Raw genomic sequence first — 27,085 nt, 5'->3', positions numbered from 1 at the left:
CACAAATATATTCACCATGTAAACAACTCAACTAGTTTGAATCTTACCTTCTAACATGGACAACAACATAACAACCATGTCCTTTTGCAAATCCATCAATTCTTTCAGAAGTTCAATCTGGCTAGAATCCTATAAATGACAAAACACCAAAACAAACCATGTAACAACTAGTTTGATTAAGTGTAAAACCTAAACAAAGAAACGGCCCATTGGGAAAAAGGGAAAGCTTGTTAAGCTCTACACGCATTCTTTACTTGACCCTGGTCCTCCACCTCTTGGGTTCTACACTACACTGACCTGAGACAGCTTCATCTGCATGTGAGCAAAGACATGGAGAAAGCCCACCACTGCATCCCATAGGCGACTGTGGGCCAGACTCTGCTGGTTACCAGTACACGGCCCCTGGAGAGGATAGTAATACAATGAGCCAGTTAGCTTCCCAGCTGGGTAAACTGTCAATAGCCAGAACTGAGACAAACACACATACTGTAAGAACACAAATAACAACATTCACAACCTTTAAATACATGAAATACCATTTGAAATGGGTCATCCTCTCAGTGGAGAAAATGACACCCATCCCACTGGGCAGAGATGTCAATTCAACATCTATTCCACATTGGTTCAACGTCATTTCCTTGAAATGATGTCGAAAACAATGTTGATTCAACAGTGTTCGCCCAGTGGGATGAATCAGCACCTAGGGCTCAACCAACCTGGATGTACTCTGTGAGAGAGTTGAAAACCTGTTTGGCCACATTGATGGCCTTGGAGAAGTTACGTTGGCCATGTTCGTCAATCACATCCTTCCCAGAGTAATACCAGTAGAAATCACTTATCGACTCCTGGAGACATATTAGTAGGAAGGAGATTAAAATCATGATAGTACCAAAATATTTAAAAGGCTTGTAAATTATATTGAATCAGGTTACAGGCCAAATCAATCAAAATGTATCATACAGATAATGTCTCGTAGATCAAATTGTTAACCTGCACTCTGAGAAGGTAGTCCACAGTGGATATAATGATGTTCACAGTCGTGTTGTTTCCTGTTTGTGTTCTCAAATAATTCTGAAAATCTATGGGACAATTTGCAATTGTAATCAGTTTTTAACAGCCCAATAACACACCTCTGCCATAACACACAGAGAGAAGTGCACTGTGGTTAAAACGGTTAAGGGTGAGCACCTGAGTTGTGTCCTTCACAGAGGAGCTGTAGGAAGCGAAAAAGATCACAGGTCAACTTCTCGTCAGGCATAACCTTCTCCCCTGAGAGAAAGAGAGAGAGCGAGAGAGCGAGGGAGCGAGAGAGAGAGAAAGAAAATAGATATGTACAGAATGACAGGTCATGAGTACGTATCAGAGCCAAGGTTCTTTACATTTAATCTTAACTCACTTCAGCAGTCAGATCTTAGCGGTCAGTGGATTTTTCATTTCCATAATGTACCTGAGCTCTCCTCGATGACCATCCCTAATCCTTCGGCTTTGTTCTGCCTCTCAAACGCATTCAAATCCAGCACACTGAGTCAGAAAAGACAACAAAAGACATAAAGAGGATGAGAGCAGTCCCTGCATGTGAGTCCTGTCATGTTCACCAAGTATAGCCTCTGTGACAGATGATATTGTGGATTATGTTACCATATACACAGGGCCAGCCATAGCCTTTTGTGGGTCCCACACCTTGCGGCAAAACATTTTAGTGGCCACCCAACATTTTATGCTAATTTGCTTCAGTTCTACACATTTTGCCATGGGGAGGAGAGAACATTTTGCAATTTTATAACACTTTTTTTGTGCAATTCTACACATTTCGCTATGACTTATGCCATGTTAATATGATATCTCAATGAGAATGACTAACCAAATCAATGGGGGCCACCTGGAGGTCAGGGCCCCTGGGCATGTGCACTGCGTGCCCGGTCAGTTTTCAGCCTTGATTACTACAAATTTAGATAGCTGGCAAGACTAACAACCAATCAAATAAAAAAATTGTTAGCTGACATGGCTAATTGAGTGACTGTCATTGGCTGACATAAGAGAAAAACCTACGATATTTATACAGTATCAGTCAAATGTTTGGACACACCTACTCATTCAGGGGTTAATCTTTATTTGTACTATTTTCTATATTGTAGAATAATATTGAAGACATCAAAACTATGAAATAACACATGGAATAATGTAGTAACCAACAAAAAGTGTTAAACGAATCTAAATATATTTTATGTTTGAGGTTCTTAAAAGTAGCCACCCTTTGCCTTGATGACAGCTTTGCACACTCTTGGCATTCTCTCAACCAGCTTCATGAGGTAGTCACCTGGAATGCATTTCAAGTAACAGGTGTGGCTTCTTAAAAGCTCATTTGTGGAATTTCTTTCCTTAATGTGTTTGAGCAAATTAGTTGTTTGAGCCAATCAGCAGAGGATAAGTTCATTAGAGTTACCAGCCTCGGAAATTTCAGCCCAAATTAATGCTTCAGAGTTCAAGTAACAGATCCATCTCAACATTAACTGTTCAAAGGAGACTGCGTGAAATCAGAACTTCATGGTCGAATAGCTGTAAAGAAACTACAACTAAAGGACACCAATAATAAGAAGAGACTTGCTTGGGCCAAGAAACACGAGCAATGGACATTGGACCAGTGGAAATCTTTCATTTGGTCTAGAGTCCAAATGTTTGATTTTTGGTTTCAACCTCTGTGTCATTGTGAGATGCAGAGTACATGAATGGATGATTTCTGCATGTGTGGTTCCCCCCGTGAAGCATGGTGTAGGAGATGTGATGGCGTTGGGATGCGTGATGGCGTTGGGATGATTTATTTAGAATTCAAGGCATACTCAACCATCATGGCAACCACAGCATTCTGCAGCGATACACCATCCCATCTGGTTTGCGCTTATCATTTGTCTTTCAACAGGACAATGACCCAACTCACCTCCAGGCTGTGTAAGGGCTATTTGACCAAGAAGGAGAGTGATGGAGAGATGCATCAGATGACCTGGCCTCCATAATCACCCAACCTCAATCCAATTGAGATGGTTTGGGATGAGTTGGACAGCAGAGTGAAGGAAAAGCATCCAACAAATGCTCAGCATATGTGGGAACTCCTTCAAGACTGTTGGAAATGCATTCCAGGTAAAGCTGGATGAGAGAATACCAAGAGTGTGCAAAGCTGTCATCAAGGCAGAGGGTGGCTATTTGAAGACTCAATTATAAAATATATGTTGATGTGTTTAACACTTTATGGTTACTACATGATTCCATATGTGTTATTTCATAGTTTTGATATCTTCACTATTATTCTACAATGTAGAACACTTGACTGGTACTGTATATTTCCAATGGCATGCGAAAGTATTCACCCACCTTGGCATACTTCCTATTTTGTTGCCTTACAAAAATCCATTTTAATTCCAGGTTGTATCATTTGATTTACACAACATGCCTACCACTTTGAAGATGCAAAATATTTTTTATTGTGAAACAAACAAGAAATAAGACAAAAAAACAGAAGACTTGAGCGTGCATAACTATTCACCCCCCAAAGTTAAATACTTTGTAGAGCCACCTTTTGCAGCAATTACAGCTGCAAGTCTCTTGGGGTATGTCTCTATAAACTTGGCACATCTAGCCACTGGGACGTTTGCCCATTCCTCATGGCAAAACTGCTCCAGCTCCTTCAAGATGGATGGGTTCTGCTGGTGTACAGCAATCTAAAAGTCATACCATAGATTCTCAATTGGATTGAGGTCTGGGCATTGACTAGGCCATTCCAAGACATTGAAATGTTTCCCCTTAAACCACTCGAGTGTTGCATTAGTAGTATGCTTAGGGTCATTGTCCTGCTGGAAGGTGAATATCCGTCCCAGTCTCAAATCTCTGGAAGACAAACAGGTTTCCCTCAAGATTTTCCCTGTATTTAGCGACATCCATCATTCCTTCAATTCTGACCAGTTTCCCAGTCCCTGCCGATGAAAAACATCCCCACGGCAAGATGCTGCCACCACGTGCTTCACTGTGGGGATGGTATTCTCGGTGTGATGAGAGGTGTTGGGTTTGAACCAGACAGCGTTTTCCTTGATGGCCAAAAAGCTCAATTTTAGTCTCATCTGACCAGAGTACCTTCTTCTATATGTTTGGGGAGTCTCCCATATACCTTTTGGTGAACACCAAACGTGCTTGCTTATTTCTTTCTTTAAGCAATGGCTTTTTTTCTGGCCACACTTCCGTAAAGCCCAGCTCTGTGGAGTATATGGCTAAAAGTGGTCCTATGGGCAGACACTCCAATCTCCGCTGTGGAGCATTGCAACTCCTTCAGGGTTATCTCTGGTCTCTTTGTTGCCCCTCTGATTAATGCCCTCCTTGCCTAGTCTGTGAGTTTTGGTGGGCGGCACTCTCTTGGCAGGTTTGTTGTGGTGCCATATTCTTTCCATGTTTTAATAATGGATTTAATGGTGCCTGTGGGATGTTCAAAGTTTCAGATATTTTTTATAACCCAACCATGATCTGTAATTCTCCACAACTTTGTCCCTGAACTGTTTGAAGAGCTCCTTGGTCTTCATAGTGCCGCTTGCTTGGTGGTGCCCCTTGCTTGGTGGTGTTGCAGACTCTGGGGCCTTTCAGAACACGTGTACACATAGTGAGATCATGTGACACCTAAATAAAGTCCACCTGTGTCCAATCTAACTAATTATGTGACTTCTGAAGGTAATTGGTCGCACCAGATCTTATTTAGGGGCTTCATAGCAAAGGGGGTGAATAGATATGCACGCATCACTTTTCCGTTTTTTATTTGTTTTTGAATTGTTTACTTCACTTCACCAATTTGGACTATTTTGTGTATGTCCATTACATGAAATCCAAATAAAATCCATTTAATTACAGGTTGTAATGCAAGAAAATAAAGAAAAAACTTTGAATATTCTAAAACTTTTGACTGGTAGTATATATATAGTATATATACCGGTTAAAAATGTTAGAACATTTAAGGGTTTTTCTTTTACATCCAATCACCCACACCGCGTCTCACAAAGACACAGCGGTTGGAACCAAAAATCTCCAATTTGGACGACAGACCAAAGGACACATTTCCACCGGATCCTGGACTTCCTGACAGGCCACCCCCAGGTGGTAGGGTAGGTGACAACACATCCTCCATGCTGATCCTCAACACGGGAGCCCCTCAGGGGTGCGTGCTCAGTCCCCTCCTGTCCTCCCTGTTCACTCATGACTGCATGTCCAGGCACGACTCCAACACCATCATTAAGTTTGCCGATGACACAACAGCGGTAGGCCTGATCACCAACAACAATGAGACAGCCTATAGGGAGGAGGTCAGAGACCTGACCGTGTAGTGCAAGAACAACAACCTCTCCCTCAACGTGATCAAGACAAAGGAGATGATTGTGGACTACAGGAAAAGGAGGGCCGACCACGCCCCCATTCTCATCGATGGGGCTGTAGTGGAGCAGGTTGAGAGCTTCAAGTTCCTTGGCGTCCACATCACCAACAAACTAACATGGTCCAAGCACACCATGACAGTAATGAAGAGGGCACGACAAAACCTATTCCCCCTCAGGAGACTGAAAAGATTTGGCATGGGTCCTCAGATCCTCAAAAGGTTTTACAGCTGCACCATCGAGAGCATCCTGACGGGTTACATCACTGTCTGGTATGGCAAATGCTCAGCCTCTGACCGCAAGGCACTACAGAGGGTAGAGGGTACAGAGGGCCCACTACATCACCTGGGCCATCCAGGACCTCTAAACCAGGCGGTGTCAGAGGAAGGCCCTAAAAATTGTATAAGACTCCAGCCACCCTAGTCATAGACTGTTCTCTCTGCTATCGCATGGCAAGCGGTAACGGCGCGCCAAGTCTAGGTCCAAAAAGCTCCTAAACAACTTCTTCCCTCAAGCCATAAGACTCCCAAACATCTAATCAAATGGCTTCCCAGACTATTTGCATTGCATTGCCTGCCCCCCTACCTACATGTACATATTACCTCAATTACCCCGACACCGGTGCCACCGCACATTGACATTGACTCTGTACCGGTACCCCCTGTACATAGCCCCGGTATTGTTATTTACTGCTGCTCTTTAATTATTTGTTATTCTTATCTCTCTTGTATTTTCTTAAAACTGCATTGTTGGTTAAAAGGGCTTGTAAGTAAGCATTTCACTGCATGTGACAAATAAAATGTGATTTGATTAATGTGCATTGCTCGTGTTTCTTGGCCCAAGCAAGTCTCTTCCTCTTATTGGTGTCCTTTAGTAGTGGTTTCTTTGCAGAAATTCCGTCATGAAGGCTCTCCTCAACAGAGGATGTTGAGATGTGTCTGTTACTTGAACACTGTGAAGCATTTCTTTGGGCTGCAATTTCTGAGGCTGGTAACTCTAATGAACTTATACTCTGCTGCAGAGGTAACTCTGGGTCTTCCATTCCTGTGGCTGTCCTCATGAGAGCCAAATTCATTATTGTGCTTGATGGTTTTTGTGACTGTACTTGAAGAAACATTCAAAGCTCTTCAAATGTTCCGTATTGACTGACCTTCATGTCTTAAAGTAACTGTCGTTTCTCTTTGCATATTTGAGCTGTTCTTACCATAATATAGACTTGTCACAATACAACTGATTGGCTCAAACGCATCAAGAAGTAAAGACATTTGAAATTTGGCTATTTGAAGAATATCAAATATAAAATATATGTTTTATTTGTTTAACACTATTTTGGTTACTACATGATTCCATATGTTATTTCATAGTTTTGATGTCTTCACTATTACTGTACAATGTAGAAAATAGTAAAAACAACAAAAACTCTTGAATGAGTAGGCGTTCTAAAACTTTTGACCAGTAGTATATACAGTTGAAGTCGGAAGTTTACATACACCTTAGCCAAATACATTTAAACGCAGTTTTCACAATTCCTGACATTTAATCCCAGTAAGAAGTCCTTGTCTTAGGTCAGTTAGGATCACCACTTGATTTTAAGAATGTGAAATGTCAGAATAATAGGAGAGAATGATTTATTTCAGCTTTTATGTCATTCACCCCATTCCCAGTGGGCCAGAAGTTTACATACACTCAATTAGTATTTGGTAGCATTGCCTTTGAATTGTTTAACTTGGGTCAAATGTTTCAGGTAGCCTTCCACAAGCTTCCCACAATAAGTTGGGTGAATTCTGACTCATTCCTCCTGACAGAGCTGGTGTAACTGAGTCAGGTTTATAGGCCTCCTTGCTCGCACACACCTTTTCAGTTCTGCACACACATTTTCTACAGGATTGATGTCAGGGCTTTGTGATGGTCATTCCAATACCTTGACTTTGTTGTCCTTAAGCCATTTTGCCACAACTTTGGAAGTATGCTTGGGGTCATTGTCCATTTGGAAGACCCATTTTCGATCAAGCTTCCTGACTGATGTCTTGAGATGTTGCTTCAATATATCCACATCATTTTCCAATCTCATGATGCCATCTGTATTGTGAAGTGCACCAGTCCCTCCTGCAGCAAAGCACCACCACAACATGATGCTGCCACCCCCGTGCTTCACGGTTGGAATGGTGTTCTTCGGCTTTCAAGCCTCCCCCTTTTTCCTTCAAACATAACAATGGTCATTATGGCCAAACAGTTCTATTTTTTGTTTCATCAGACCAGGGGAAGTTTTTCCAAAAAGTACGATCTTTGTCCCCATGTGCAGTTGCAAACCGTAGCCTGGCTTTTTTATGGTTGTTTTGGAGCAGTGGCTTCTTCCTTGCTGAGCAGCCTTTCAGGTTATGTCGATATAGGACTCGTTTTACTGTGGATATAGATACTTTTGTACCCGTTTCCTCCAGCATCTTACAAGGTCCTTTGCTGTTGTTCTGGGATTGAGTTGCACTTTTCGCACCAAAGTACGTTCATCTTTAGGAGACAGAACGCGTCTCCTTCTTGAACAGTATGATGGCTTCGTGGTCCCATGGTGTTTATACTTGCATACTCTTGTTTGTACAGATGAACGTGGTACCTTCAGGAGTTTGGAAATTGCTCCCAAGGATGAACCATTTACCATTTTTTTCTGAGGTCTTGGCTGATTTCTTTTGATTTTCCCATTATGTCAAGCAAAGAGGCACTGAGTTTGAAGGTAGGCCTTGAAATACATCCACAGGTACACCTCAAATGTTGTCAATTAGCCTATCAGAAGCTTCTAAAGCCATGACATCATTTTCTGGAATTTTCCAAGCTGTTTAAAGGCACAGTCAACTTAGTGCATGTAAACTTCTGACCCACTGGAACTGTGATACAGTGAATTATAAGTGAAATAATCTGTCTGTAAACAATTGTTGGAAAAATTATTTGTGTCATGCACAAAGTAGATGTCGTAACCGACTTGCCAAAACTATAGTTTTTTGACAAGAAATTTGTGGAGTGGTTGAAAACCTAGTTTTAATGACTCCAACCTAAGTGTGTGTAAACTTTCGACTTCAACAGCTTAGGTCACTTATGCCTGGAGCCGGCCCCATATGTACTCACCTACAAGACTGCATGAGTCCTGCCACACTCTGGAAGAAACCCACATCCCTCTTCTCTTTCAGGTAATCCAACATTTTCTGTGAAACAAAACATCAAACAATTAGCTGAATATAGGATGAGACAATATTGCATGACAAAGAGAAAAGGATATTCCTCTTGTTGAGAATATCATCATGATGTTGTATGTAACAGCCATGTAACTTGCAGTACAGATGCAGGATCTTAATTTGATCACCCTGTTGCAGGATAACTGTCCTCAATGCTGGAAATGTAAAACTTGTAGTGCATTTGGGTTTCTGAAGTTTGTAATTTCCATTGAGAAATTTCAGACTAGATTTTCCCTTACGAAAAATGTATCAACTACTACAAAAATGGCCATTAATTATAATCCACATAATAATTCACATTTCTTATTGCTGCAGGATTATTTTCCTGCTGTTGCAAACTGGCTCAAATTAAGATTCTACATTTATATAGAGTGAAAGAAATGCTTGGAGAAAGTGTGGAAAAGTAACAAATATAGTTTATTCTTAGCCTGAACGGTGTTTACCTGAACCAGCATTCAGAACAAAGTGTCCTCATCTGTAGCTAAAATCGGTAACTAATTATGTTATCAAAGACTAACCGTACCTGCTGAACAGTGGTATTTCCTCCATTCAGAATAGAAATACCAAGCTTCAGAGTGGAGGCCACCATGGACCCCATGTCACCTTTGTGAAATAAATAATTAAATCAACTCAATGCCACAAATTGCAACAATCACAAGCCATTTTTCAATTCACTTTCAATCTTTAAACATTACTGTATTTTGGATTGTAGGTAACTTTGAATACTTTAGTGATAGCTAAAAAGCCACATTCAAAAACAGTTGGTTCTCTGGTTACCTTTACTAGCACTGATAGTCTGGAGGACCATCTGAGCAGCTCCACGGTCATGCAGCCTGGCCTGCTGATACAACAGCTTCTGTTTCTCCATCTCCTTCTCCTGATAATCCATAGATCCATCCAACAAAATAATCAAATCAATCTGATGTCAGTCAGTTAATCAATATTGGACTGAATAATCCATTTGCAAACAAAGCAACAGACCACTCAATAAACTAATTATCAACTCATTAATAAACCAATACAATCTCATGATTAAAATGATCAAAATTAATGAAATATAGAAAAACATACTACATAGGAGAGAAATTAGTCACTTACTTCAAAGCTTTTCACCTTCTCTTCCTCTGTAGTGTATTTTTTTAAGTGTCTATCTTTCCACAATGAGATTGTATTTCCATCATGAGATTGTATTGAAAGGCGGAATTGAGTCACTTACTTCAAAGCTTTTCACCTCCTCATCCTCTTCACCACAGCAACTCTGGGGAGATTTGATTGGCCAGAAAGATGGATTGAGCAGAAGTTGAGAATCTCAGATGAACAGTGATGAATAAGACAATTCCCAAGTATATAAATACACACTGCTACCGTATCCTCTGTCTTACCTTTGCCATTATGGCAGCATAGGACATGTAAAGACTGTCATCGCCAAGCTTACTGTGGACATGGGAAGTGGCAGAGAAATGTCAGCGCAGGCAAGGCTAATTGCTTTAGAATTTGAATAAACATTTCAATTAACTTTCCTTTGACACTGAGGATAGGAAAAGATAATGACTCATTGCACAGCCGATAAAACTAAACTATAGTGCTCCGAATAAAAAATGGATAAGGCAAATGTTTCTAATTCAATAAAAATAGGAAGTTTAATAATCTGATGTTTATTTTTTATTTACTCCCTTTTTCTCCCCAATTTTGTGATATCCAATTGCGATCCAATTAAGATCTTTTCTCATCACTGCAACTCCCCAACGGGCTCAGGAGAGGCGAAGGTCAAGTCATGCATCCTCCGAAACATGACACGCGCTTCTTAACACCTGCTCGCTTAACCCAGAAGCCAGCCGCACCAATGTGTCGGAGGAAACACACCCTCAGGTGCCTGGCCCACAACTAGGAGTCGCTAGAGCTTGATGAGCCAAGTAAAGCCCCCCCAGCAAAAACCTCCCCTAACATGGACGACACTGGGCCAATTGTGCGCCGCCCTATGGGACTCCCAGTCACGGCCAGTTGTGACACCGCCTGGGATTGAACCCGTGTCTGTAGTGATGTTTCATTCACTGCGATGCAGTGTCTTAGACTGCTGCCCCACTTGGGAGGCCCAATATTCTGATGTTTTACCTCTGATTGTCCTTAATACAGGAATAACACTGGAGTGTACACACACACACACACACACACACACACACACACACACACACACACACACACACACACACACACACACACACACACACACACACACACACACACCTCCTCTCGGTCAGAGCACTCCGACTGAACAGTGTGATGAGCTGCAGGAGCGGATCAATCTGTTTGTCATCGTCCTCTCCATCCCCTTCCTCCTCTCTCTCAGAACGCTCCTGCTTTCCAGCTCTCTGCAACATAACACACCACTAATCAAATATAATTTTATTTGTCACATGCACCGAATACAACAGACCTTACTGTGAAATGCTTACTTACAAGCCCTTAACCAACAATGCAGTTTTAACAAAATAGAGTTAAGAAAATATTTACTAAATAAACTAAAGTAAAAAATGATAAAATAAAAAAGTAACACTAAAATATCAATAATGAGGCTATATTCAGGGGGTACCGAGTCAATGTGCGGGGGGGTACAGGTTTGTCGAGGTAATTTGTACATGTAGGTAGCAGTAAAGTGGCTATGCGTAGATAATAAACAGCAGTGTAAAAACAAAGGGGAGGGTGTCAATGCAAATAGTCCGGGTGGCCATTTGATTAATTGTTCAGCAGTCTCATGGCTTTGAGGTAGAAGCTGTTAAGGAGCCTTTTGGCTCAACACCCACTCTGTACATGTGCGTCACACTGACCGTCTATCTACAGTATAGGCGCCCATGGCTGACCCCCCCTCAGACCCAATGTCATATACATCAATTCAGTCACCCATCCCTTAAGCCAATGAGTTCCACCGTAACACTGGCATGATTTAGGACTTCTATCCTCTTTTGTACATAGTGTGCTTGAGATACAGACTTCTGGGTTGTACCAGAGTCTGTATACATTGGTAACAATCATTAGTGTGTGTGATTGACGGGAACCTAGAGCGGTGTTCGTGAGACAAGGGATGATCCCTTGACAAAAACGTCTGTAGAGTCCAAATGGTTTGAGCTACAAACTATTAAAAGATACTTTACCTATGAAAAGCTGAGACTCTTAAAAACATGCACATGTATGTTGTGCTCTATGGCACAAGCTACACAAGAGTTAGAAGGTAAGGGGTTCCTCTGCATAGAAGATAAAAGGAAATCCCAGGACATAGTGTCTATAATACTGTAATAAGCTCACATATTGTGCCTTCAGAAAGTATTCAGACCACTTGACTAATTGCACATTTTATTGTATTACAGCCTGAATTTAAAATGTATTAAATTGTGATTTTGGACAACTACACACAATACCCCATAATGTCAAAGTGAAATTATGTTTTTAGAAATGTTTATAAATTAATAAAAAATGAATAGCTGAAATGTCTTGAGTCAATAAGTATTCATCCCCTTTGTTATGGCAAGCTTAAATAAGTGAAGGAGTAAAATGAGCTTAACAAGTCATATAATAAGTTGCATGGAATCACTCTGAGCAATAGTGTATAACATGATTTTTGAATGACTACCTAATTTCTGTACACCACACATACAATTATCTGTAAGGCCCCTCAGTCGAGCAGTGAATTTCAAACACAGCTTCAACCACAAAGACCAGGGAGTTTTTCCAATGCTTCGCAAAGAAGGGAATCTATTGGTAGATGGGTAAAAAGAACTGACATTGAATATCTCTTTGAGCATGAAGTTATTAATTACACTTTGGATGGTGTGTCAATACACCCAGTCACTACAAAGAGAGGCGTCCTTCCTAACTCAGTTGCCAGAGAGAAAGGAAACTTAGGGATTTCACCATGAGGCCAATGACTTTAAATGGTTACAGAATTGTGGGAAAGAAATTAACTTTATATCCTGAATACAAAGCATTGTGTTTGGGACAAATCCAACACAACACCTCACTGAGTACAGTACCACTCTTCATATTTTCTAGCATGGTGAATCACGTTATGGGTATGCTTGTCATCGGTAAGGCCTAGGGAGTTTATATGGATAAAAATAAATGGAATAAATCCTAGATTACCTGGTTCAGTCTGCTTTCCAACAGACACTGGGATACAAATTCACCTTTCAGCAGGACAATAACCATTTTGTCAATATGGGGTATTGTGTGTGAGAATGTTTTATTTAATCTAATTTGAATTCCGGCTGTAACACAACAAAATGTGGAATAAGCCAAGGGGTATGAATACTTTCTGAAGGCACTGTAGTTGCTGTCACAAACGCCAAACAGTTATCCCTGAATAGTTGGATATTAATTTCCCACTGAGTAAACCATGTCTGTACTTACAGCATTAATATAAATTCATTTTTTATTAGCTTTTTGCTTTGGTGGACCTTTAAACTTATGAATGCAACTGTTAATGTCAAATTGGTTTGTGCTCTGGTTGTCCTGAAAATAAAATGGTAAAACACTTTATTGTGAGGCTAAATATAAGGGCTGGACATGCAGATGAATGAAAGTCAGATTTTTGCTGCGGTCTTGGGACTGATAGGGTTAACACCCTTTTTAGCACTCTATTTAGTTGTTAAGCCCACTGAGTGCCGGAAGTGTCTGGGAATTGAGCTTTGCCATGTTATTTCCCCCAATCCTACTTCCATGGAGAGAAACAAAGTTCTAATTGAACCCAGAGTAACAATGCCCTCACAGAAAAACTATATGATTTCAGATGTTGAAAATCACGTGTTTTTTACGTAAGGGTGACAACCCAAATAATAGAGCCCTCACAAATAATCACTAGGTAAAACTCAATGGCAAATGTGTCCAATCAAACAATGAATGAAGTAGTAATGAAACACCAGACAACTGATAACATGAATGAATGGATAGCTATAATAAGACCGTGTGAAAGAGTCGTACAAAGATGAAGTAATGAGTTGAATTAAACTTTCACACTGTTGCCGGTTGAGAATGCTCACACTGACACTTACAGCCAAATCGTCAACCAACTTTTCTTCAAAGGAGTGATCCTCAGCATATATCCAGGACTTGTCATAGCCCTGTAGAAAGAGGTTGACAGCCCGGTGCCTATAGAGGAGGTAAGTGAAGCAGGGGAGAGAGGGAGAATCGAGACACAGGAAGGAATAGCGTATAGGAATGAGTTGTGATTAGACTCATGAGTTCAAGGCTTCTTATTTAATCTAACTCAGGCTCCTTTTACATTGGACAGATGGTGGAGAATTGTCTTGGGGCTGCTAGTTTATATGTTAATCTTGTATGTAAATCTAGAAGTTATATCACTGTACAAACCCACAAGCCTTTTACTATGCTAACATTGCTGGGTTCATATAACCTGCCTGACAGGGGTATGATTATATGGACTTCCCACTGAGAACACCACGCCATTTCAACATGGATAATTGGGTAATATTTGGTTGATCAATGAGATTACAACCTATATTCACCCACTCAAGAAGACAGCCAAAATGTTGTTGAATTTATAATGTGTTATCACTATGCTTTCAACTATCTTAAAGCACAACAAAATTCCAATGGAAAACAATGTCAGATTTTTGGTTTAGTTGTCACCCAAATGTCTTTCCCTAGACGGAATTCTTAGTGGTTGGTAGGCGATCAAATACTTGCAATAAACATGCAATAAAATGCTAATTAATTACTTAAAAATCATACAATGTGATTTTCTGGATTTTTGTTTTAGATTCTGTCTCTCACAGTTTAAGTGTACCTATGTGAAAAATGACAGACCTCTAAAAGCTTTGTAAGTAGGAAAACCTTCAAAATCGGCAGTGTATCAAATACTTGTTCTTCCCACTGTACATCTCTTAATGTTGATATTTGGTTGCATTGTCAACCAAACACAATTCAATATCACTTTTCATTATTACAATTTAATATTACTTGTAATAATTGATATGCTGGAATCACATCAAGAATAGGACTAAATCATATCAAACCTTAAACATACTTTAAATAATGTTTGATTTGATTTCGTCCTATTATTTAGCTTAGATTTCTGGTTGAGATGGAGATGTGAATCCAACATATCAATTATTAATTTGCAGACAAACTGAATTTAAAGCCAGACTAAGTCAGTGGCACAGATGGAACTATCCAAGCAGAATATACTGTACATCTTCTTCAAATGTTGATATTTGGTTGCGTTGACAACCAAACACAATTCAACATCACAAAATATCATTCCATTTGAAATCAACCAGAGCTTGAAACACTAGGCCTATTATATTGTCTATTTTTAGTTAAATTATGGGTTGAATTGAAACAATAGCTGTTGATTACTTTGCAGATGCTATATACTGTAGGCATAAATAGAATCATTGATGATATTTGAGTGATAAAGTCTGGTCACATTTGATTGTCTCTGCTAAATCTACTCTTTGGAATGACTTTGATAACAACAATGAATCTATTTAGTTCTTAAGTGGAGATCTCTTTACAATCATTCTCGCGATAGCACATTGGTAATAGCCAGTGACAAACATCATAGCTAAACTGGGCTTGGTAAAAACCCTGGACGGGGGACCAAAAGGTAGCTAGCTGTAAATCAATTATCGAGGAAGGTGTATGTACTGTCCAGCCCCCCCAAACAATTCTGATAGTGGATATAACATTAAATATCTGACATATTTTCTAAAGGGTTTGTCTATATTGAAATTTGGTTACCAGGATGACGATCTTGTGGTTGAAATTTCATCATCAAAACAACAGTTGAGGGTTGATTACTTTTTCAAATCAAATGCATTTTACACATAGTTTCCACATCACAATACATTGACAAATTACACTGAAACAATGCTGATTCCAACAGTTTGTGCCCAGTGGGTCATCTCTGGGTTTTACAGTGCATCCCAATCACCAACACACTTCAATATCCTGCTCTGCCATTTCATATTCTCACTGTACTTACCAAATGAACCACTGTTTACTGTGGTCTATTGGTAAATTAAACTGTGCCCATGTCTTTTCTATTAAACCTGACACCACTCATCCACTAGCTGAGGTTTCTGCGATACCTGGGTAGGTTGTAGAGAGGAGCCATTCTAAGGCAGGCCACCACAGCTCTCTTCCTCTGTTTGGATAACACCTTGTGCCACACTGCCTTCTTCCTCTGGGGATGCTCTACCTATAGACAAAGGCAAATGTTCAGATTCAGATAACAATCAAATTGCATTTTTAGCTAGTTTTCAAAAGGTATTTAGTTACACAACCATAGCCAAGTCTAAATAGCTTTGGGAGCCAGAGAGTAGCTAACTTCTGTGATTCAAGGCTTTACTAAAAGCTCTACTAATAGCATATCATAGGGTAAGAGAGCAGCATTCTTTAAGCCCACCTGGTCCAGGTGGTAAAGCACACAAGCAATGTCCAGGACCCTTTCTACTGTCCTCAGGGGGTCCGAGGTGTCCCGTCTGGGGCCTGGGAAGTCCCTGAACAGGACATCCTGCCATCGAGCCCCTGGAGCCTCCCGCTGGTACAACACAGAGAGCAGACTGTTAGCACAAGCGTCGCTGGGACTTGGCACATACACATTCAGTGTTTCCCTTATATGTATTTAACAGCTCCACTGCAAAAATGTTTTATAAATGTAATTATAATGAAGTGTTAATGTATGCCCCAGGAAGGCCCCATCCGCTGCCCCCCGCAGGACAACATCAGTGTGTTAAATAGACTATTTAGGAAAAGTCAAGGACGGGGGGCATGACTTGAAAAATGGCAGAGATATTACAATTTTCAATTCACATGATGCTCAAAAGACATCATTGGCAGTTCTAGTTAGTGGGGTTAGATTACTGGAGCTGATCATGTGTGTTTTATACATGGATGTATTCAGTTCATTTATGTCATATGATAATTGAAGTGGCAAAATAAGCATTGTTGTAATAGCTACATAAGATGTGGGCAAGTTAATAGATAGTTTGGACCTATAGTTCCTGTGTATTCTATGTGCTATGAGTACGACAAGGAAAACCATGGGGTTTAAATCATATGTACTATGACTGCAATTACTTTGCTCTGAAGACGTAGCAGGCCATTATGAATGCTCTCTCGAATCTCGTCCTCTGTGTCCTTCTGTGAAAAGCAGTGAGCTGTCATTATTAACGATAGCAGATTGGAGACACAAAACATGGGGTTTGCACATTGCAGTTACATGACATACAGTGACAAAACATCTTTGAGCAGTACCAGGTATAGACATGTCATTTACGTGCTGCACTCGGTCCCTGACAGGTCATCATTGTAAATAGGAGTTTGTTCTTAACTGACGTAGCTGTATAAATAAAGGTGAAAAAAATAAATAATTGTAGTTCACTGTGCAGTGAAAGATGAAGGTGTATGTTTAATACTCCACATAGCTCTGAATCCACAATATGGCAGAGGTTGAAAAGCCATAACACATACATTTTTTCAATTCTACGTATGGGTGGTCCTTCTGTAGCTCAGTTGGTAGAGCATGGCGCTTGTAACGCCAGGGTAGTGGGTTCGATCCCCGGGACCACCCATACGTAGAATGTATGCACACATGACTGTAAGTCGCTTTGGATAAAAGCGTCTGCTAAATGGCATATATTATTATTATTATTATATTATTCAACAACAGGTTATTATTGACCATAACATGCTGTTGAAAAAAAAACATATGTGTTATGGCTTTTCAACCTCTGCCATATTGTGGATTCAGTGCTATCTATCTAATAGAACAAAGGGTTTTCTTTAATAGAAGCTTCTCTAATGACAAACATATAAAGTATGGTGTAGCACAGGGCAGATCTCTTTTCTATTTTTACCAATGACCTGCCACTGGCATTAAACAAAGGATTGATATGTAGGCTACGTGTGCCTTTTACATTTTTTTTTTTAATGTAGTTCTGTCTTTGAGTTGGTCTTGTCTATTGATGTTCTGTATTATGTCATTCTGTATTATGTTTTGTGTGGACCCCAGGAAGAGTAGATGCTGCTTTTGCAACAGCTATTGGGGATCCTAATAAAATACCAAATTCCATACCTGAGTGAAGCGGCTCTTGGCCAGTGTGATAAGGCTGCGTTCTGCTGGGGAACACACACTCAGTCCCACAGGAAGCAATCTCTTCAGGGAGGCTACGATGAGAGAGGTCTGTGTGGAGTAGCAATCCCCTTTCCGCTTCATCTTCTTCCTCTCCTGGTCTGACACCTGCTCATTAAAAACCATGAATAGAAATACATAGTTGACTTATACTTCAATCATTCACTTTGCATGGTTAGAATGTAAATTATTTATTCATGTTTTACGCAACCACAAAGCACACATAATGGACACCCAGTGCTGTTTGTGGTAGTTAAGAAACAAATCTGTAAGGTTCTCACCTTGGACATTTTGTGATTGTTATTATTGACCAAGAAAGCCATGTTGTTGATCTCATTCTGGACCACATAGTTCTGTTCCTCCCATTTGAAGTTCTGCAATAGCAAATCAGACGGGTTACAAGTGAGAACATCATTAACATGCGAGGCAACATCCAAATCTTTGTTATTTCACACACGTGAGACTTGGCCCAGAATATGAAGATCTCTGCCACCATGCCGAACATCTTCTCAGCCTCATGGTTCGGTTCCCGTAGCCAACTTGCTCTGAAACAACAATATGTGAGAGCTGTAAACAAAATGCATTAACACATTCTACACTGAACAAAAAACACAACATGTAAAGTGTTGGTCCCATGTTTCATGAGCTGAAATAAAAGATCCCAGACATTTTCCGTATGCACAAAAAGCTTATTTCTCTCAAGTTTTGTAAACAAATTTGTTTACATCCCCGTTAGTGAGCATTTCTCATTTGCCAAGGTAATCCATCCACCTGACAAGTGTAGCATATCAAGAAGCTGATTAAACAGCATAAATCATTACACAAGTGCAACTTTTGCCGGGGACAATAAAATGACACTCTAAAATGTGAAGCTTTGTCACACAGCATAATGCCACATATGTCTCAAGTTTTGAGGGAGCATGCAACTGGCATGCTGAATGCAGGAATGTCCACCAGAGCTGTTGCCGGAGAATCGAATGTTAATTTCTATACCATAAGTCGCCTCCAACGTTGTTTTAGAGAATTTGGCAGTACGTCCAACCGTCCTAACAATCGTAGACCACATGTATGGCGTCGTGTGGGCGAGGGGTTTGCTGATGTCAACGATGTGAACAGAGTACCTCATGGTGGCGTTAGAGTTATGGTATGTGCAGGCATAAGCTACGGACAACAAACACAATTGCAATTTATCAATGGCACAGAGATACTGTGGCGCGATCCTGAGGCCCATTGTTGTGCCATTCATCCGTGCCATTCATCCGCCGCCATCACCTCATGTTTCAGCATAATGCACAGCCCCATATCACAAGGATTTGTACACAATTCCTGGAATCTGAAAATATCCCAGTTCTTCCATGGCCTGCATCCTCACCAGACATGTCACCCATTGAGCATGTTTGGGATGCTCTGGATCAAAGTGTATGACGGCGTGTTCGAGTTCCCGTAACTTTGCACAGCTATTGAAGAGGATGTGGCAAATGGTGGCCACACCACATACTGACTGGTTTTATGGCCTATACCCCTACCTGTTTTTTAAGGTATCTGTGACCAGTAGATGCATATCTATATTCCAGTCATGTGAAATTCATATATTAGGGCATAATTCATTTATTTTAACTGACTGATTTCCTTACATGAACTGTAACTCAGTAAAATCTTTGAAATTGTTGCATGTTGTGTTTATATTTTTGTTTAGTATAATATTGTCAGAATCTCAGATAAACATTTTTATAAGAAAACACCACTTTCCATGTTGTCAAAATATAACCTTGACTGTTGATATATTACTGGTTTGTTATGTATTAAATAATGATCAGTGAACATTATAATTTTACCTCCCATATCCCCATCCCCTGGGCAGGATGCCTTACCTATTGTAGTCCACAAATGGGATGAGGACAGGGTAAAAGGCGTAGAGGTCTCGCACCAGCACAATGAATTTCTCCTGAATCTGTAGCTCCGCCTCAGACGCATCGACCCTCCCCTCAGCCTTTATCTGCTCCTCCTCCTGATGCACCGATTCTGCCCTCTTCTTCAGTTTCTCCATCAGAGGCAGGAAGTGGCTCCTCAGCAACTGGGGGTGGGCCTGGCAGATGATTGGCTGAGAGAAAACTGAAAGGAAGGATTAATTTAGTCTAATTCATTTTGTCATTCAGCAGACGCTTGTATTCAGAGAGACTGACAATTAGTGCTTTAGAATGAGAGAACTGATTGATACAATCATGACATGAGTGGAAGGAATGTCTAGATGAAACAACTGGGAAATTAGGCCTGAAAGTGTCTAAATTAACACTGTTGTCATGACGTTGGCCTCGGGGGAAGGTTTATGACAGTCATAAATACCTCTTCCCCCCTTTTTCCTCTCTCTACCCTACTGAGGTTACATTTGCAAAACCCTTGGTTAACATAGAGATTCTGGGAACATCAGAAGGTGGGGGGAAATGAACTATGTTCTGGTAATCCGACAAATGGAACATATGCGGTGGTACTTAATGAATATGATGTCAGTTCGGTTGTCATCTGAGACATTCTCATCAATGATAAGATGACATAAACTCTACAGTGGAAAGTCTAGACATCAGAGTTATCGGATTCACATGGAATTGTTGTTCAATATAAATGTTTGAATATGAAATTATTTGTGATGGGATGAAATGTGATTTTAGCTTCTAAAATGTGAGATTTGGGTTTTCGTAAGATAGGGCTCTGCTCAATCAGTGGCTAGCCCCTGTGAAGGGACATGGGCTATATAACTTTTCAAACACGCCCTCCTCTCCATTCCTTTATAAGCACTTGACAACAATATAATCTCCTGTTCCGAGGACGACGGTCTGATGTCAGAATGGTTCAGATAATAACTACAGAATGAAGCCAACATCAGCGTGAGCTTTGGTTGCAAATGGTATGAACTTTGAACTCTTATTCACTACAGAAGTGATACCTCCTAGCCGTTGAGTTAGCAACAGCAGCTGCAAACGCAGGTTCTGATGTTCCCAGCAGGTTAGGAAGGAACAGACAGAATATCCCGTCTACCACACAACGACATTACTGCAACTTATCCAATTGACAACCAGAGACATTCTTCAAAAGACTTGGTTGGGCAACACGGCCTTACATCTACCACCAACCTACCGAAGTGCAGCTCAGAGTAAATATTTATTGCATTTTCCTTTTCCAAATGGGTGGTAATTTAGAATGCATAAGATACTGTATTTGCGATAGCACAGCTTCTTCCCTTTGTTCCTCAGTCTTCCCGCTCTTTCACTCAAACCTAGCCCTTTTCTTTTTTGTAACAAGCTGTCATATCTGTTTCGCCCGCTAGGGACGTTTTCCTTTATGACGTAATTTGTAATCAAGTTATGATTTAATTATGTGTATGTGTAATTGTGTGTGATTAGTTAGGTATTTAGTAAATAAAATAATTAAACCCAATTTTGTACTGTTGATTCAAATTGTTAGCCAGGGTTTGCGCAGATAACCAAGAATTTACAACTTTCAGATGAGACTGAATTAAGATGACGATTGATATTGACTGTTATTGATGTAAAATATTACTAGGTCTATAAGAGTTTATTCGGAAGATAACATCTCCATAAATATTATTTTGTGGTGCCCGACTCTCTAGTGATTTTAATTACGGAGAAATTATTTTATAGAATAGCATGTCATATCACTTAATCCGGCATAGCCAAAGACACGACACTGTTTCATGGTGCCACAAACAATGAGTAATAGTGAGTGATTGAGGCTATGAGGCAAACATATGGACTGAAGACAACTGTATCCTGTGCAGGGCTGTGATGACAACTACTATATCATCCTTAGGGTGGACAGAAGATGCAGATGGAAAAGAGAGCAGTATAGGGCTACCTGCCAGGCGCTTCATCCAGTCTCCCTGGCCTGTTCCCAGGTGGTTGTGGATGATGCGGAGGATGTTGCCCAGCAGTGTGCTTGCATGCTGGGAGGTGAGTGAGGTGCAGACCGGGCTCTCCAGCTGGCCCTCGGGACCGTGCTGCCACCAACGGGACACATAGCTGCAGAGCAAGGGTAGGGTGATCTCGGTAACATGGCTGTACTGGGCTTGGCGTGCCCCTGAGCCTGCCCCTGCCAGCTCCTCCACCTCCCCCAGGAGCTGCTGCAGAGATGGCAAGAGAGGACACACCTCCTCCACCTCGTCCGGAACTCCCACATCTGAAACAAAGGAGAAGGGACAGATTCAAACACCTCAGCTAAACTCCAAGAAAAAAAGGTTATTTGTGGAAAGGGCTCTACAAGAAACCCAAAAGAGTTCTTCTACCTGGAACCAAAACGGTTTCTTCAAAGGGTTCCCCTACGGGGACAGCCAAATAACCCTTTTAGGTTCTAGAGAGCAACTTTTTCTCTAAGAGTGTAACTAAACAGAGTAGTAGGTGTGTGTACAGTTACCCTCTCGCTCTTTGGGGCTCATGGTGTTGTAGATGGAGTACGGGTTGTCCTCATTCAGAGCTGGCTCCAGGAAACATACAGGGAAAGCCCCTGACAGCGCTGCCAGACACGCTCCTGCTGACGGCCTCTGCCTACAAACACACGCACAGATTGCTGACAGCTCTGTCTCCCACACAATACACCATGTGCATGACAACACAGCCATATTAAGCCACTGAGAGAGAGGAATATTGATGTGTACAAAGTCGTGCATACTTTACGACTGTATTAATCTGGAGCATTTACAAACATATACATTAACTGTCATATACTGGAATGCTACATCACACAAAGCTAAATGACAAAAAGTACCCCTCCACGTAGAAACTTTTGCTGATGCCAAGTGAGTGGAGGCTGTTGAGGATCTTATAACAGGACACCTGGAGACTGTCCACTGTAAAGGAGAAGGTGAGACTCGCTGAGACTCGCCCTCTGAAGCTTAAGATTTCCAGACAACTTCCTGAGTGTTGGCTAGTAGCTACAGTGTGAAGGCTAGAGGGAAGTTGATATGTAGAGACAGTGAGGGCTCACAGTGGGTGAGATTTGATTAATGTAATAAATAATTAGTGAATAGCCGTCGTGATCACTGGCAGAGAGAATGTGCCACCTCGCCATGTAAATGACTGAGATTTAATGAGATGAGGCATGGAAGCTGGCTGGGCATTTCTGAATGATTTAAGAGGTCTTAAATCCAGCTGCTCACTGGCGTCTCACCCACTCCCAGACATATGGAGGGCATTGACAATGTACGGTATGATGGAAGATGGGCTCTTGTGGACAACGTAGTTGGAAGACAAGCGGTTGTGATTACAGATTGATTTGGATGATTGTATTTACACTATTGATACTGTGTGTTTTGAGAGTGACTCATACAGCCAGCAGATTAGCATTTTTCGTCATGAATCTTGTTCTGGAGTCAGCTCTGCAGAGTGGTCACTAGCTGGCACAGCCACAAAGTCTGATTTTAAACCTTACCCTAACCACACTGATAACCCTAATGCCTAACCCTAACCTTAAATTAAGACCAAAAAGCTCATTTTAGTTTTCATTAATTTGTACAATAATGCCAATTTTGACTTTCCAGCTGGCCTATGTAGTAAAAATTACTCAGTTCTGCCTCCAGCACAAGACTCATTCCAATAAACGTCAAACCTGGAAAATACACAAGAAATCCATTTATCCCACAAGTAACCATAAATACCTTACTCAACTTTGAGAGGATGAATGATTATTCTGATGTATGGCCTCCCCAAACTGACAAACTCTCATAATAACACCACACATATTATTCTACCTCCCAGGATACAGAGCCACACGTACCCAAGAGGTCCTCTCCATACTGATGGTGGCTGAGGTGTTCAAAAATGGAGGTGAGAATCGGCAGCAGGGTGGTATTGGTGTAGTCCAGGATCTGGGCCACCCCTCTGGACTGGGTCCAGTTCTGGGTCATAGAGAGGTTCTCCACAGTCATCTCCAGGTCCACCGCTGCAGCCTCGAAGAAGGACCGTAGCGAGACCCTTGCTGATTCTGGAGCAGTCTTCATCAAAGTCCTGAAGGAGGTTACCCATATTATTGAATGAATTGAATGCCATTATTGGTTCATATATAACATCTGGTCTAAATGAGCAATATACTGTTTATAATGTCAAAGAGTGTAATTTGCAAACATGAATGAAGAGCATTTTTATATAGTCTTTTTATTCATCAAATATATCTGCTCACTAAAGAAAGAGTACTCCACATGAGTCCTCTAGCTATTGGCAACACTATTTGTTCATTTATCAACTGAATCCTTTATCTAAGCAAGTGAGTTCCATTGAGATCACAATCTTACAAGGCAGCCCTGGCACCAACAGTGATACCAACATATATTTTTTATTTATTTCACCTTTATTTAACCAGGTAGGCAAGTAGAGAACACGTTCTCATTTACAATTACGACCTGGCCAAGATAAAGCAAAGCAGTTTGACACATACAACAACAGAGTTAGACATGGAGTAAAACAAACATACAGTCAATAATACAATAGAAAAATAAGTGCCTTAGAGAGCCTTTTTATGTCTCTATTTTGGTTTGGTCAGGGTGTGATTTGGGTGGGCATTCTATGTTCTTTTTCTTTGTTTCTGGCCGAGTGTGGTTCCCAATCAGAGGCAGCTGTCTATCGTTGTCTCTGATTGGGGATCATACTTAGGCAGCCCTTTACCCTCCTTCTGTGAGGGATCTTGTATTTGTTTGTGTGCAGGTAGTTTGCACAACGAAGCTGTTCGGTCATTTTATTCTTTATTGTTTTGTCTTTTCTAAAGTTTCACTTCGTTAATAAATTAAGTGGAACTCAAAGTACGCTGCGCCTTGGTCTCATCCTTCATCCGACGACACCCGTGACAATAAGTCTATATACAATGTGAGCAAATGAGGTGAGATAAGGGAGGTAAAGGCAAAAAAAAGGCCATGGTGGCGAAGTAAATACAATGTTGCAAGTAAAACACTGGAATGGTAGATTTGCAGTGGAAGAATGTGCAAAGTAGAGAGAAATAATGGGGTGCAAAGGAGCAAAATAAATACAGTAGGGGAAGAGGAAGCTGTTTGGGATCAATTATAGATGGGCTATGTACAGGTACAGTAATCTGTGAGCTGCTCTGACAGCTGGTGCTTAAAGCTAGTGAGGGAGATAAGTGTTTCCAGTTTCAGAGATTTTTGTAGTTCGTTCCAGTCATTGGCAGCAGAGAACTGGAAGGCCAAAGGGCCAGCCAACGAGAGTCGACAGGTCGCAGTGGTGGGTAGTGTATGGGGCTTTGGTGGCAAAATGGATGGCACTGTGATAGACTGCATCCAATTTATTGAGTAGGGTATTGGAGGCTATTTTGTAAATGACATCGCCAAAGTCGAGGATCGGTAGGATGGTCAGTTTTACAAGGGTATGTTTGGCAGCATGAGTGAAGGATTCTTTGTTGCGAAATAGGAAGCCAATTCTAGATTTAACTTTGGATTGGAGATGTTTGATGTGGGTCTGGAAGGAGAGTTTACAGTCTAACCAGACACCTAGGTATTTGTAATTGTCCACGTATTCTAAGTCAAAGCCGTCCAGAGTAGTGATGTTGGACAGGCGGGCAGGCGAGGCAATCATTTGAGAAACCAAGGCTGTCGAGTCTGCCGATGAGGATGTGATGATTGACAGAGTCGAAAGCCTTGGCCAGGTCAATGAATACGGCTGCACAGTATTGTTTCTTGTCGATGGCGGTTAAGATATTGTTTAGGACCTTGAGTGTGGCTGAGGTACACCCATGACCAGCTCTGAAACCAGATTGCATAGCGGAGAAGGTGCGGTGGGATTCGAAATGGCGGGTGGGATTGTTGACTTGGCTTTTGAAGACCTTAGAAAGGCAGGATAGGATAGATATAGATCTGTAGAAGTTTGGGTCAAGAGTGCCCCCCTTTGAAGAGGGGGATGACCGCAGCTGCTTTCTAATCTTTGGGAATCTCAGACGACATGAAAGAGAGGTTGGGGGTAAACCTAAGCATTGAGTGATGATGAGAGAGATATTGTCTCTAGAAACATAATTGAAACCAGGTGATGTCATCGCATGTGTGGGTGGTGGAACTGAAAGGTTGGTATAATGAGCAGGGCTAGAGGCTCTGCAGTGTAATAAGCCAATAAACACTAACCAGAACAGCAATGGACAAGGCATTTTGACATTAAGAAGAGGCATGCTTAGCCGATTGATCATAAGGGTCCAGTGAGTAGTGAGGTTGGTTGGGGTATCGGCGATTCAGACAGCTAGCCGGGCTATCGGTAGCAAGCTGGCATAGGATGGAGGTCTGTTTTTAGCCAACTCGTGCGTTTCCGTCGGTAGATTAGTGCGGTTCCGTGTGGTAGAGGGGATCAATCCAATTGGCAAAATAGATATAGTTATAGTGACCCAAGAAAATTGTCAGATAGACCTATTTAGATAGCAGCCGATAAGACAGCTAACGATTAGCAGGCGTTCAGGTAATGTCGCGATGGAGGGGCCAGTTGGATAACTCCCTCAGGCAGATAACGTCGGTAGTCTAGTCGTGAAGGCCCTGTAGAGTTCCGCATCGGCAGTAAAACGGGTCCGGATAGGTGATTGTAGCCCAGGAGTGGCTGATGGAACTCTTTAGCTGGCTAGCTCCGGAATAATTAGCCAATAATTAGCCAATAATAGCCAATAGTAACTTGGATAGCAGCTAGCTAGCTGCGAGATCCAGGTGTAAATGTCCAGAGCTTGCGGTAGAAATCCAGGGATATGGAGAGAAAAATAGGTCCGGTATGTTCTGGTCTGAGTCGCGATAGCTTTTCGAGCTAAAGGATAGCTGATGACCACCAACCGTGGTTAGCTGAATACTAACGTTAGCCAGTAAACTGGCTAGCTTCTGGTTAGCTTCTATTTGTGGATTTTAGATTTGAGGTAAATAATACATTTAAAAAAAAATATATATATATATACAGTGCCTTGCGAAAGTATTCGGCCCGCTTGAATAATAATAATATGAAATTTTGCACGCCCAATTTTTCAGTTTTTGATTTGTTAAAAAAGTTTGAAATATCCAATAAATGTCGTTCCACTTCATGATTGTGTCCCACTTATTGTTGATTCTTCACAAAAAATACAGTTTTATATCTTTATGTTTGAAGCCTGAAATGTGGCAAAAGGTCGCAATGTTCCCGAATACTTTCACAAGGCACTATATATATATATATATTGGTGAGGCAGGTTGCAGGATTGTGTTTTGAAGTTGCGTTTTTAGAAAATAAAATATATAAAAGATATGCGAAGAAAGATGTAAATATATATATATATATATATATATATATATATATATATATATACAC

The 27,085-nt window shown here is 41.0% G+C and overlaps 1 protein-coding gene across 2 annotated transcripts in view; it reads right to left on the bottom strand.

Moving 5' to 3' along the window:
* The window catches only part of LOC118369777 (ryanodine receptor 2-like), an 89,230-nt gene that overhangs the window by 20,546 nt on the left and 41,599 nt on the right, over nucleotides 1-27,085 (bottom strand). For both annotated transcript variants that reach the window (XM_035754468.2, XM_052498639.1), the window contains 24 exons: nucleotides 23,553-23,782; nucleotides 22,545-22,626; nucleotides 22,194-22,324; nucleotides 21,639-21,959; nucleotides 19,640-19,880; nucleotides 18,226-18,313; nucleotides 18,050-18,142; nucleotides 17,712-17,876; nucleotides 16,715-16,777; nucleotides 16,041-16,175; nucleotides 15,724-15,833; nucleotides 13,663-13,759; nucleotides 10,865-10,989; nucleotides 10,003-10,054; nucleotides 9,837-9,878; nucleotides 9,398-9,497; nucleotides 9,144-9,223; nucleotides 8,514-8,590; nucleotides 1,448-1,521; nucleotides 1,189-1,269; nucleotides 991-1,079; nucleotides 717-845; nucleotides 298-402; nucleotides 48-129 (listed from right to left, as the gene is read on the bottom strand). In XM_035754468.2, coding sequence (XP_035610361.2) covers nucleotides 48-129; nucleotides 298-402; nucleotides 717-845; nucleotides 991-1,079; nucleotides 1,189-1,269; nucleotides 1,448-1,521; nucleotides 8,514-8,590; nucleotides 9,144-9,223; nucleotides 9,398-9,497; nucleotides 9,837-9,878; nucleotides 10,003-10,054; nucleotides 10,865-10,989; nucleotides 13,663-13,759; nucleotides 15,724-15,833; nucleotides 16,041-16,175; nucleotides 16,715-16,777; nucleotides 17,712-17,876; nucleotides 18,050-18,142; nucleotides 18,226-18,313; nucleotides 19,640-19,880; nucleotides 21,639-21,959; nucleotides 22,194-22,324; nucleotides 22,545-22,626; nucleotides 23,553-23,782 — 2,792 coding nt within the window. The remainder of the gene's footprint in view (nucleotides 1-47; nucleotides 130-297; nucleotides 403-716; nucleotides 846-990; nucleotides 1,080-1,188; nucleotides 1,270-1,447; nucleotides 1,522-8,513; nucleotides 8,591-9,143; nucleotides 9,224-9,397; nucleotides 9,498-9,836; nucleotides 9,879-10,002; nucleotides 10,055-10,864; nucleotides 10,990-13,662; nucleotides 13,760-15,723; nucleotides 15,834-16,040; nucleotides 16,176-16,714; nucleotides 16,778-17,711; nucleotides 17,877-18,049; nucleotides 18,143-18,225; nucleotides 18,314-19,639; nucleotides 19,881-21,638; nucleotides 21,960-22,193; nucleotides 22,325-22,544; nucleotides 22,627-23,552; nucleotides 23,783-27,085) is intronic.

The sequence above is a fragment of the Oncorhynchus keta genome, chromosome 36 (assembly GCF_023373465.1).
Source record: "Oncorhynchus keta strain PuntledgeMale-10-30-2019 chromosome 36, Oket_V2, whole genome shotgun sequence".
NCBI lineage: Eukaryota > Metazoa > Chordata > Actinopteri > Salmoniformes > Salmonidae > Oncorhynchus > Oncorhynchus keta.
The sequence above is the reverse complement of the archived record's forward strand: the minus strand, read 5'-3'. Positions and strand labels throughout refer to the sequence as shown.